We start from the raw sequence: 13,084 nt of genomic DNA, 5'->3' as shown, positions 1-13,084 counted from the left end.
TGCTTAAGCGGCGCAAAACTCATGAAAACAGCGCGACGGCTCTTTGGCACGGGGGTTTGGCGAAGGAGCGATGGCCACCGCGCTGGGAGGTGAGCCTCGCTTCCCAAAACCGCAGCCGCTTCTTTGCGGTAAGCGGCCACAGCGGTGCCGCCTCCGGTCCGCCGCCCGCGCTCCCGCTACTGCTGCCGGCCCCGGGGCAGCTCCCGCATAGCCCGGACCCCTCCTGGCACTGCTGCCGCCCCGTCGCAGCTTCCACCCCTCCCGGTCCCGGTGCCGGCAGCCCACCGGCAGCGCCGCCCGCCCCTGTGCGGCCGCGGAGCTTTCAGGAGCCGCAGATGCCCCGCGGCGACACTGCTCGGCAATTGCGACAACCCCCGTGGCAACGCGGGTCAGCGAGCGCAGTGACCCCTCGCAGTCCCCTCGCGGACCCCTTTTCCCCGCCGCCCAGGGAGCCTCTCGGCTGACCCCGACGGCGGTGAGAGCACGGGCGAGCCCGGCCCTGCCCGGCTCCCCTCCCCCCCTCACGGGACACGGCGGGCATGGGGCGAGCTGGCGCCGGTGCAACCGGCGGGCACAGCCTCCCGCACGGGCGGAACAGGCGCGGGGGCAGCGCAGGCACCAACGCCTGTTGCGCGCAGCGGGAGGGGCGGGTAGGGTAGGGCAGGGCAGGGCAGGGCAGGGCAGGGCAGGGCAGGGCCGGGCGGCGCGGGGCGGGGAGGAGCCAGGCAGCGGCGGAGACGAGCCGCCCTCCGCACGCCTCCGCCCAGAGGGGACCTGGCCGCGGAGGAGGCGGCGGTACCTTGGACAGAGCCGCCGCGACTCGAGAGCCCGCCCGGCAGCCGCTCCGGAGCGCCCCGACGAGCAGGTACGGGCGGGCAGGCTGCGCGCTCCGCGCCTCCCGCTGCCCCGACGGCGCGGATGCAGGCGCCGGGAGAGCCAGGGGCTTGGGAGCGGGGAGAGGGGGCGGCGGGTCCCCCGGAGCGGAGCCGAGCGGGCTCCCCTTGCCGAACTCCGCGGCTCCGGCGGCACCCACGGGGCCGCTTCGTTGCCGCCGCCCGCGTGTCCCGCCGCGACGGGCGGTTTGGGAGGGAAGGGGCGCCCCCGAGGCTAAGGCTCGGGAAGGGCTCGGGACGCGCCGGCAATCTCCGGCGGAGCGTGGGCGCTCCCCGACGGGTCCAGCGCTGCTCGCAGGGAGCTCACGGCCGGTGACAGGGCGGCTCCTGGCTCCTCTCGCAATGTCAGCGGCTGCAGCAGCGCGCACTTCACAGTTGTATCCCTGATAACGCAGACATCCCTCTTAACTGTAAGCAGAGATTCCTGAGAACTTGAAGCTTATTCTCCTGATAACACTGAGAGTGAGGATGACTAGATAGACGGAGGCTGAGTGTATTGCCCCTGCAAGCTGCCTCCCGAGTCCACAATGTATGGAGAACTCAACTATAAGCACATGGGCTTATTTCAGTCCTCCTCTGCTATCTGCTAACAGAGAGATCAGTGCCTTTTGTTGCGGATTTGAGTTGCTGCTTTGAGCTGTGGGGAAGGCCACCCGCTCCTCAACCTGCTGTGACTTGCAGCCCCCCTGCTAAGCCTCTCACTCCAGCCCTCCAGCTAAGCCAGCTGCAAATAAAAACAGCTAGGATTATTTTATATTTTTTTGCCTAATAACTTTGACAATGTGCCTCACAGCCTTCTAGTGAGCAACTTTGAAGTTATCTTGAATTTCTGCAGGATTTTCTCCTGTGTCAGTTTTCTTGTCCTTTATTAGGCAAATACAGGACTGTGTGTGATGTTAAGCTGTCACCACTTGAACCAGATACAAAGCCTCCGTTCATCCCCAAGCCAGAGAAAAGCACAGTTCAGGCTACCACCTCCAAACTCCTTATCACACTGTTTTTACAGATATGCGGATCGGGTCTCTTAGTAGTAGCATTTCCCACAGACACAGTACAGATTTGTAGTGGGTGTGACGCCATATTGCAGTTTGACAAAAAACATAAGGAAAGAAAGAACAAAAGTCCCAGCGAGAAGAATACCTGCAGGATTTTCCCTTTAAGGGAGTACAGTTTTAGGGGCTCTAAAGACAAAATGGCTCCTCTGTATTTGAACACAGGTGGGGAGCCAGTCTATAAACAACTGGGCAAGACACAGTCTTCCAAGAGTTACAGGACATGACCATTATTTGAAGTGCTTTGACCCTGTGTTGCTAGGAATAGAGTGCAGGGCTAAGTGAGACCAGTGCAGCACATGAGAGGGAGCGAAGCAGCGCAGTGTGTTAATGCGGCCTCTCCATGAGGGAAATCGTCTCTCACCTGGGTTGAAATTGTGAGCAGATGACAGATCAACACGAGTTTGCTGTGTGGCTCATTGCAGGGCCCCGGGGACATCTCTCAGCCTTATACAACCTATTTCACAGCACATGGATCCACTGAAAGCCATTGCAGGACAGAATCGACACCAGGTGTCAGTGACCACATACACATTGGCAGAGCTGGAATAGCCAAGCCAGTCCTCAGGAGAGGAATAATGTACAGCCATCTCTGCCCAGAGTTCTGCTAAGCAGAACTCTTCATCTCACTTTCATACACTGTAGGGTTTTTAACCAAATTATTCTTCAAAGCTGTTTTAGAAATATCTCAAGTGTCCTGAATGTATAGTCCCAAAGATTACAGAAAGGAAAGTATTTTCTACGTAGTCAACACATGTTGTCTTTCATATTTCGCATACACACAGTGGAAAGTAATTAAATAAACCCCAAAAACCTGTAACCCATCAAGATCTGACTGAACACAAAGAACTTGCTCTGCTTTAGCTGCATTTTTGTATTATCATAATTGAATGACAATTGCTTGTTGTGGGCACTGTTATGTCAGAAGAAATACGTGTGTCATATAGCTTATTTTTGTATAGAAAAGCAATAAGATGCATCTTTAGAAAACAAAACCAGGATAAGCACAATACCAGAGAGACACCAGTGGAAGTATTTGCTCTGTCACAGATTACTTTTGTGACTTTTGGCAGGTTAAGCTGTCTCCCTGGATAGTTATATGCTATTTGAGAAGACTGCTGTATGAAGCACAGTGTATGCCACTGCTGCCAGTCCTCTCACAGCCAGCCTGCCAGCTTAGGCAGGCTCATGGCAGCCCACATCTTCGCCCCAAAGCACTGGCACCCAGTGAGCTTCTAGGTTGCAGGGGGCAAAGGCACATCTCCATCGAGCTCCTTTCTACAGCTTTTACATCTTCTAGCACAGCAGCTCACTGTATGCATGGAACCATGCAGTGACAAATACATTTAAAGACTGTGGTGCTTTCATATAAAATGGTAGATAGAAAAATGAAGCCTTGCTATTACCTGTGTCAACATAAGTACATTCAAAGAAAAGTCACCTCTTTCCTCCAGCTAACATATAACAGTGCACGGATCACGCCACAATAAATTGCAAAGTAAATTACAGTGACAAAATAAACCATGCTGAGAAGGCACCTTTTATGAGCATCAGATAGTTCTGAATAAATACATTTATAGCAAAATGAGACAAACAATGTCAGAGCAATCTCCACAGGGCTCAGTTCAGCTACTTTTGACTGTTGTACTTCTATTTCTCTTCAGTTTAGCATTCTGAATCTTCTGCGTGTGCTTGCGCAGGGAATACTCCCCTCGTACATTTTGGTTATAAATAATGGGTACTGACAGGACTTTAAATCTTTTCTATTTCCAGAACTGAGGCGTGAGGCTCCATAAGTGCCCCCAAGTGGCTTCAATTTCTGCCCTCAACAAAAGATACCAAAAGAAATGCAGAAATGCCTGACCTAGAAAAAAACACGCAGAAGAAAGAGAAAGATACATGCAGTAAAGATGAGACAGTAAGTGACTGTTTCGGGAAAACAAAAAGAAAAACAAAAAGAAGAGACTTAACAACTTTTAATACTGTAAATAAACGTAAATTGATATAATAATTGTAACCCAAGCTCTGTTCCAGAGCCTATTTCTTAATTTCAGGGAACACTTCTCATATCCAAATACACCTTTTCTCCCAACATTCTATGAAGAATTCCAGTAAGTGAAATATTATTATACAACAGCAGATGCATTGCTACAAGTCAGAGATGTCATGTAATTATTTTTTAATAGTACAGAACTATCAAACCATCACATATGAGTCATTTTAAAGCTGCTTTAGGAGATGCCAGATGTGTATGCCTGCAAGAAGTCAACTCCTTGAGTTTAAAGCTTTTTCCCTAAGCAGAGTCACGAACTGTTCAGTAACCTTATCCAGAAAGATAAGGCTGAAGCCAGGTATCAAAAAGAAATACTGTTTAGCACATCTGTTTCCATTGACCAAGAAATCAATGACAGAAGAAATATGTCTTGACTAAACATAGATTGAAACTGTAGAATTGCCATTCTCTTATTTCTGAGATCCAGGGTGCATTACAGGCTAAATTGGATTTGCATTTCCATTAATAACAAGTAATCCTACGACACTTTTTATGAGTATCTAAAATCTTCAGTTTCTAGACAGGGAAGCGTAATGCAGCACTGACTTTTCTGTGGATGTCAAAAGGCAGAGCTGGTATTTGAGCTCAGAGGACAGTAAGTCCCTGCCTACTGTTCAGAGCATTTTTTCCACCCACTCCCTCCCTGCATGCACTAGCAGAGAAGTCTGCAGCTAGATTTGCTCTAAGCAGCAGGTGGAACAAGGTGACTGCTAGTCCTTTCTTCCAACCAAAATCATGCTCTGGTCCTGCAATCCTGTGAAAATCAATGTCTGTTACACCAAGATGTAGTTAAAAAAAAAAAAAAAAAGGTGAAATTTGCCTCCTTTAGCAGATAGGCAAAAATCTAATTAGAAAAATAAACCCTCCAAAAGTTTATAGCCTACACCAATCACTAATGGCCAAGCATAGCTGCATTAGATGCTCGTTTCTCAAGTGGGAGACACAGCCACCTCCCTGAGGAGCCATGCTTAGAGCATCACAGCCTTTTGCAATTTCCCAGTCTTCTATGAATTATCTCCTTGTTTGATTTTCCCACTGCCCCCATAACTGCTCTGGCTTTTAAATTACTAATTACACTTCACTTGGTTAATTCTACATTAAAAAACAAAGGAAGCTTAATTGCATGAGTAGCATGAGACTCTTTTCTTCCCGGATACTATTGCTCCAAAACAGCATGAGGATAAAGCAAGTATAAACAGAAATGCTTTATCAAGTCATCTAGGGGGGTTCCAGACAGACTGACAGCAAAGGTTTGCCAGGGTAAAACACGGGTTTATTGAGGACTGTACATAGCCAGTACTAATAAACAGGAAGACCAGTGTGTTTTCTATTTTTGTAGTTTTATAACCACTCATTTTATCAATCAGACAAGTATTAACCCATGGTTTTACTAATCACAAGCTAAATGTATTTCTTTACTAATGAAATACCTTTTATTCAGGCATTATATTACTATGCTGTCACGTATTTGCAGATTTCCTAGAGCCTAGCTGAGACTATATGCTTGCACCATGACTCGTTGTCCTAGGATTTCTAGAATTTGTAACAAGGAATATTCTCCTTGGTAGTTTTCCACTACTCCCCTAGTCTATCCATTTGAAAGCTTTCAAATAGAGTTACTGGAGAGTACATTTGCAGTAATCAGGCCTTCAGCTGCTAAAACAGAATGAATCAATTAAAAAATGGATGCAATATATTAATCAGCAACAAAAGAAAAAGAAAATAAATAAAAAAGGGGACAGATTAGGAACAAGTAGAATTACTTGCTAATATATATATATATTTATTGACTAGGCAGTGCCAAAACTTCCAGTTCCACCGCTGCAACAGACTTTAGGCATGTACCTACAGTGCATGAAACACTTGGTGCCAGAAGAGCAATTTAAGAAGACCAAAGTCATAGTGGAGCAGTTTGGAATTCCAGGAGGCCTGGGAGAATCCTTGCAGAAAATGCTTGAAGAAAGAAGGGAAAAGACGATGAACTGGGTAAGCAAATACAGATGAGAAAAATAATTGCTGTGTTGGATGACACTCATTTACAAGCTCTTTCTGTTTTTCTGTATGGAATCACTGTTTTCTTTCAGCTGGTCAATGCAAACAGGGGTCACATCAGATTCTGATAAGGGGAATGAGTATTTCCAACATGTTAGGCTAGATATTTCAAATTATGTCAAAATCTGTATCATTTTTATGTTTTCAGATCAACAGTTTGTTGGCATCAATGAGGACATTCATTCACCTCAGGTACATGCACAGAGGTGTCAGCAAGACCTGTAGGAAGCACTATATTACATCGGGTTTGGATGTAATTTCTTCCTTTCCCTTTAATAACAGGATTTAGATTTTTTATTGAAATGAAAAGTGCTTTCTGATAGGGCTGTAAAAAGTGCCTTGCATACACATCTACCCAAAGCTCTGATCCACTCAAATTATTCTGGAATGGAATACTTCATGACAGGAATTACTCTTTTAAAACTGAGCTATTATTTGCCATTCACTGTGACATTATACCAATGTATTTACCCTGAAGTATTTACTTTGTCAAATATACACATACATGTATATATGTATATCTATCACATAGACCATACTGAGACCTCAGCCTTTTAAAAAGTCCAGCTTTCTACTTCCCAAGACAGGAAAATTAAATAAGCCGTAGCTAAAGTAGATTTTATCACTCCACAAAGTTGCAGTTCCCCCTGCCTGCGTTAACTGTGTGGTAGCTGAAAACAAGAACTTTGTTGAAAGTCTTTCCATCCCAGCAAGGAAAATGGTTTCATGGATTCAGTGAAATCCTGCAGGCTTGCTACTCAGGTCAGTGAATTGTGGTTCTCCCTTTACTTTTTAGTTGTGTGACGCACAAGAAAACTCCATCAAATTGCTGCTATAATCAGAGAAAAAAGGCTACGGTACTGGCAGTGCTTTTATTTATAAAACAGCGCTTCACTTCTGAATGAAATGCTGCCCAATCTTGTTTTGTTACTTTGATCATAGAACTTCATGGCTTTGGTGTCTAACCATCATTTAGCATTCCTGATAGCAAATAGTGTTCCACGAGACAACTGCTCATTTAACCACTTATAGCATGAAAACTACAGAGGAAGGATACGTAAACATTTTCTGAAAATATGTCAATTTTAAATACTGGTTATTAAAATGAAATATCTGATTCTTAAGATAAATCAGAAATGGTCTTATTCAGAATTTAACTTGCCAGGAGTAGAGTTCTAGCATGTTCTCCTGAAGACTCTAGAGATTTTAGGGGAAGCATCTGTTCTAACAGCAATGAAATATCTCAGAGGAAAACTTTTTCAACTGATGCATGCATTTGTAATTATTTTTGCATAATTTCGTTGTTGTTTATAGTTACCATATGCAAAGCCTGCCCGCTCAGAAAGACCATTTAATCATTTTATGAAAACCTCCATTTTCCAAATAATGATTCTTCAATGTTTGCTCAGACATAAATGAATGCAGTTGCTGTACATCTGTGTTTTCAATAAAAATGGTTAGAAATTTAGTAAGTGTGTCTGGGTCAAGCATCAGCAATCTGTGTTTGTGTCAGTGGACACAGAGAGAATTCTCCAGGGGCCTGATCCACATGCCAGTATCTGCAGGACCAAACCATCAGGCTTGGGAAATTCTTTTCCTGCTCTGTCTTGCTACAGGACAGTATCAGTAGAGCATCTTAGCATCATTGACAAATATTTGAAGCCCCTTGAGGAAAGCCATCACCAGTAAAACTCTGTCCCATCTCTTAAACATCTCCTAATCACTATGCAAGAGTTAACATGTTGTACTCAAGCATTTTTTTGGTCATAGAGAGAAGCAAACAACGAAATACCCAAAGCACCACGATATGGAGCTTGTTTACTTTTTAATGGAACACACTGTAAATTGCCATTGATTGAAAAATAGGATTATGGAATTGCGGCTGACTTCAGCTGAGCTGAGGTCGCGGAGCCCAGGCTGAAAATGCTCTGCAGCTCCATTAATCAGAGCCCATGCCTGACACCAGGAGCACCAAGCACTGTCCCCTCACCCCCGGGCTGCCTTTCCACATGCTGTTTGTAGCTTTAAGATTTCGTGTCCCCTTCCCTTAGGTGTTTAACTACTGGCTGGATGACATGTACCTCAACAACCGGCTAGCTCTTCCAGTCAATTCCAGCCCAGCAATTATCTTTGCTCGTCAGTATTTCAAGGATGTAAATGACCAGCTGAGGTAATGTACTACGACTTTGCAGCTTTTGCTAAATGAAGGATATTTTAAATGTACTGCTTTTGCAAAAAGACAATCAACTTTCATTAAAAAATAAGGGCTGTAGCCATTAAATTATTTCCTACTAGGCCTGCTGACTGAGGGCAGTGTTTCTGGGGTTACTCATACTAATGGTCAGAAAGGAAAATGTCATTACTATTACATTTATTGCATGAAAAAAATGCCATGAGATTTATATTTTTAAGGAATATTTGTGAAGCTTTTTATTGTATGTAATCCAAGTAAACCACTTCGTGAGGAAAAAAATAAATACTAATTTCTGCCATATAGTTTGAAGGAAAATAATCTTTAACATGCCATCACTATGACTCGTAGCCACCCTGCAAACTGAAAAGGCCACGTTGGCATTACATTATCCCTTTCAGATGCCCCAAAGGGCACCAGAAACACAGGGGATCTAAGAATAAGAATTCAGAAATCATTTTTCCCCAAGAACACTGCTTCCTTCAGGCTCATAATTCCCAGCCCCGAACTGATCTTTCTTCTTTGAGCTACTGTGGGCAATTACTATCATTTAAAAAGAGAAAAGGTAAGCACGTAGCCAAGCACAGAATATACCTCTCCAGACACCCTTAAAACAGGATTCCATTCTTCAGCCTTTGCCAAAACGTTTCCTCCTTTTAAAACAGCAAAACAACCCAAATCTACCTTCATATAGTGCAATTTTCCTCTTTGCTTTTAGCACTCTCTAGCTGCTCATTACTGAAATAATTAACTGCATGTGAATTTATGCTGTTATAAAACAGCCAGAATCTTGAAACCAATATGCATTATTTTAACATTTTGTGTAGACAGCTAATGCATCTTTTTACTTTAGTTTAAACATAACTATAAATGCTTCCATTCATTACTGACTAAATTTATTGTGCACAGAGCTTTCAAAAAACCTGCACTTTGCATTTTCTAATGCACGTGCTTTAACAAGGAAATATTTTTCTCAGAGCCTTCCATTCTGACACAGTGCAAATGGACAATGTCAGGAAATAATACACCTGTCCTCAGCTCTGCAAAAAGAATATCTGCTTAGGACAGGAAGTACTCTAATAAATTGGACAGCTTATGAGTATTGATATTGAAACCCATGTAAAGGATTCTATTAAATATTCAGCCTCTGCTCCCATTCTCTAAATAAATGCTTTCAGGCTTCCTCCTGTGGTCTGTTTAACCATTTGAAGGGACTGTCTCTAGGATTTCATATTTCTCTTGTCATGAATTAATTTAGGTTTTGGGTGGGGGCAGGGAACTCTTCTTGCCAAGCCAGAAGACGTTCTCCCCTTATGCTGTGTCATCAATCACTCCTCTGTCTCTCAGAAACAGCCCAGTGTTGCCCAATGACAAAAGACTGATGTCACTTCTATCTGCCACTTGCAGGTTTGCCGCTAATCTCATTTCAGGAGTGCAAGACTACAAAGCTTTACTGGACACGTAAGTAGCTTGGAAGGAGAGCTGCTGCTTGAGTACCCACAGGGCTTCTGATTCAAAGGTGCTCTCAATACATAATTGGGCTGTATTGCACTCCTCCATCACTTAGAAGGGCTGGGGTTCCAGCATGCTTCAGGGAAGGGCTTCAGCAATTTTTTATGCACTTTATGCTCTTTTACTGCAATGTAACAGGTTGAAGAGGGATCCTTATTGATGGCCGGTAGTCATCAGTCTAGCAGGCACAGTGCAACCCAAAAGGACAGGCACAATCTGCCTAACAGGGTTACCGAGAACACCAGAGGAAGTCTGTGCTCTCCACACCCAAAGAGCACCAGCACTGGGGGTACAAAGCCTGCACACCTTTGCTGGCACCCTCTACCTGCCAGGGCGCTGCACCCCCTCCACGTCCTGCACTCTGCATTTAGAACACCAGTCCCCCCTTCCCACAGAGAAATAACATATTTAGGGGAAGGAAGCCTCACCACAGACAGGCTGGCTCCGTAGCTAGTCAAAGTTACTTGTGCAATTGTTACTTTCTATATATAAACACCGGGGAAATACAAGATTCTTCAAGTCATGTGTGAAGTAACTCATAATATTTACATAGCAATTCTTAGCCTCAACTAGTATGTTCCAAGTTTACTGCTGAAACCACTGCTCCCTGAAGAATAGGAACAGTGGACAGCCAAGCACAACAGAGACCACACCATAGTAGAGAATAAATAATACGCTTTAACCAATTCTTATTTGGATGAGGAATTCAAACAATAAAGTTCTTGTCATCTATGAATAAGATAAAAGAAAGAAATAAGCTGTTTGATGTTTCACTTCAAAAGTCTGACAGCTACTCAGAAAGTATAGAAGAGCTACTTATTTAAGAATATGTGCTTTTGTCCAAGATATGCCATGCAACTGCATACACCAGCACTGGTGTGCTGTGAATTACTATTGCATACTGCTGGAGTTACATCTTTATATGACAGCATCTGAGATAAAGGAACCACATTGCTCAAACAAAGAATAATTTAAATTTTTACTGTTTTGACCTCACTACTCTAGAGCCACTCTGATCACTCCTGTGATCAGATTTGCTTGTCTTAAATCAGTAGCCACTGAAATCCTCACTACTGTATCCTCATTTGTTATTACTGTTTGCTTGTCTCTGTGTAACTATGAGGACACCATAATTGTAACATTTTCAGTTCCTTGTTGTTAAGGACTTGTATCAGCAAGTGTACTCCAATCTTCTCTTGGATCATCCCACATGCAGGTGTACAATATTTCAGCCCAAACCCAAGTGTTTAGCTTTAACTGTGCAGATATTCCATGCAGTTTTGTCAGGACTAAGTGTTTCAAACAAAGGCTACCTTGCTAATATAAAATAGTTGTAGGATCTTACACAGACATATAAATCAGTACAAGATTTTTCTGGTGCCATCAGTTGGAGTTAATAACATCTTTCTTAACTGCTATAAGTACAGATTGTCTTCTATATAATCTACCATGCTATCCCACTATTTTCTATCATGATAGATTCTCTTTAAAGTGTTGTTAAGTATAAAGGGATTTCTGCATTATGCAAAATGTGAGAGAACACCAATAACCCTGTTTTGCTGATAAGGAACAAAAATATTAAGCACCTTTATGAGGAAATAAGTGATACGGAAAGTTTGAGAACTGGGAACTAAAGTGCATATCCCTGGTTCAGAACTCCAACAGTTCTAAAGACACAGTTAAACAAGATAAACTAGCATAAGACATTACCCCTTATCAGCTGTATGACAGTAACCCTCCTTGCCTGCTTCTTTGCCCCTGCCCTTCTCTGCAAACTGGAAGTTTAGTCCTCTTTTGCTGAGGGAAAGCTTCTGCACCACAAGATCATCTTCCTCCTGTGGTCTCTGCAGCCTCTCCCAAGCAACAGAACCATTATTTTCTGCTGCAGCATCAGTGGGGTATTTTACAAACCATGATCATAATTGTGATATCACTTTTTTTTTTTATGGCCACTAAAGAAGCCTTTTAGATGTTGTTTTCAGATGCCTTCCAATCAAAAAGGAATAGGTTTTCAGTGCATATTACCGCATAGGTCTAAGTAAGAATAAGCATAAAATCAAAGATCTGTGGAACACAGAAGTTCCCTCCGTATTGCCCAAGTGATTCCTATTCATCAAGCAAGGTCCTCTCACATGCTCTCTAGCAACTCTGCACAGCACAGGGCCACTATGATTTGCAGGGAATTTCATCAGTACCTTTCTTCAAGGTGCTACTTCTTTTCCAGCTGTTCTGCTGACTTCTGTTCTGCCAAGTTTCCGGAATCCCATCTAGGCAGGCTTCCTACGTGCATTCCAAAGCTGCTTGTGACCTGCTATTCTTTCCATTTCCACTAGATAATAATGCAATTGCTTAATGAATATGCATGAAGCTGCCAGGAATGATGTATTTAACTTTGGTATGGGAATTCATCTATTTCCCTTATACTGTAATCTCATTTTATTATTCAATTTGTGTTATACCTGATCTAATTGTAACAGAACAAAGGACAGATTAGATTTCTTTTCCCTTCTGTCTCTCTCTCCCCTCTCTCCCCTCTTTTCCTCTTGCTTTGTTTTTCTCCTTCTCTTTCTGCAGCCATGCTTTACCTGCTGATTTTTCTCGTGGACAGCTGTCTGGTCATCCTCTCTGTATGAAGCAATACTATGGACTCTTTTCTTCCTATCGCCTTCCAGGACCTACCAAAGATACCCTCGTGGCCCAGAAAAGCAATGTAATGCCAGAACCAGAACACATCATTGTTGCTTGTAACAATCAGGTAAAAGAGTTTCTTTTTTTATACCTTTCTATATTTCTTAATTTACTTAAATTCACTCCAGAAGAGCCTAATCTAATCTCTGTTCAGAAATGCAATTAGCATGCTACGTATGAGCTCACTTCTTACCAAGCATTTGCGGTCAATATTTCCAAAAGATGCTTCTGCAGCATTTTTGTCCCTGGCCCACATTATGTTCCAAGAACAGTGATGCAGAAAGTAGGAATATGACAGAATTCATTTGCTCTCTCTTTCAAACAAAAATGTTTAATACAGAGAGATGAAACCACAGAGAAAAAGTATCTGCTTAGAGTGCATTTGCTGGAAATGTGCTTCTCTTGGCAGTCAAGTATTGGCACACAATATAATGGCATATATATCACCATGATATATGTGCATGGCATATACACCCTGTAGGGGAGCCTAAGCTGTGCCTGAAGAAGTTAGCACAGGTGCACGCAGAAATACTGAAGCATTACAGTGAATCTGCCCCAACCAGTAATTGCCAGTGAGCAGCAGAGTATATCAGCTGGGCAGAGTATCTTATAGCCCAGCCTGACTATTTGCAGTACTGGAGTC

The 13,084-nt window shown here is 43.4% G+C and overlaps 1 protein-coding gene across 3 annotated transcripts in view; it reads left to right on the top strand.

The window, feature by feature from the left end:
* The window catches only part of CHAT (choline O-acetyltransferase), a 32,876-nt gene continuing 19,792 nt past the window's right edge, over positions 1–13,084 (top strand). The window contains exons 1-6 of one of the 3 annotated variants that reach the window (XM_027698631.1): positions 1–89; positions 3,719–3,863; positions 5,793–5,984; positions 8,102–8,220; positions 9,649–9,702; positions 12,328–12,508. In XM_027698631.1, the coding sequence (XP_027554432.1) occupies positions 3,801–3,863; positions 5,793–5,984; positions 8,102–8,220; positions 9,649–9,702; positions 12,328–12,508 (609 nt within the window). In that variant the 5' untranslated portion in view covers positions 1–89; positions 3,719–3,800. Of the gene's footprint in view, positions 90–735; positions 866–1,278; positions 1,304–3,718; positions 3,864–5,792; positions 5,985–8,101; positions 8,221–9,648; positions 9,703–12,327; positions 12,509–13,084 lie in introns of those variants that run through there. The other 2 variants (XM_027698630.1, XM_027698632.1) reach the window with 2 other exon arrangements.

The sequence above is a fragment of the Neopelma chrysocephalum genome, unplaced genomic scaffold, assembly GCF_003984885.1.
Source record: "Neopelma chrysocephalum unplaced genomic scaffold, ASM398488v2 Primary Assembly neopelma1_131, whole genome shotgun sequence".
Taxonomy (NCBI): domain Eukaryota; kingdom Metazoa; phylum Chordata; class Aves; order Passeriformes; family Pipridae; genus Neopelma; species Neopelma chrysocephalum.
The sequence above is the reverse complement of the archived record's forward strand: the minus strand, read 5'-3'. Positions and strand labels throughout refer to the sequence as shown.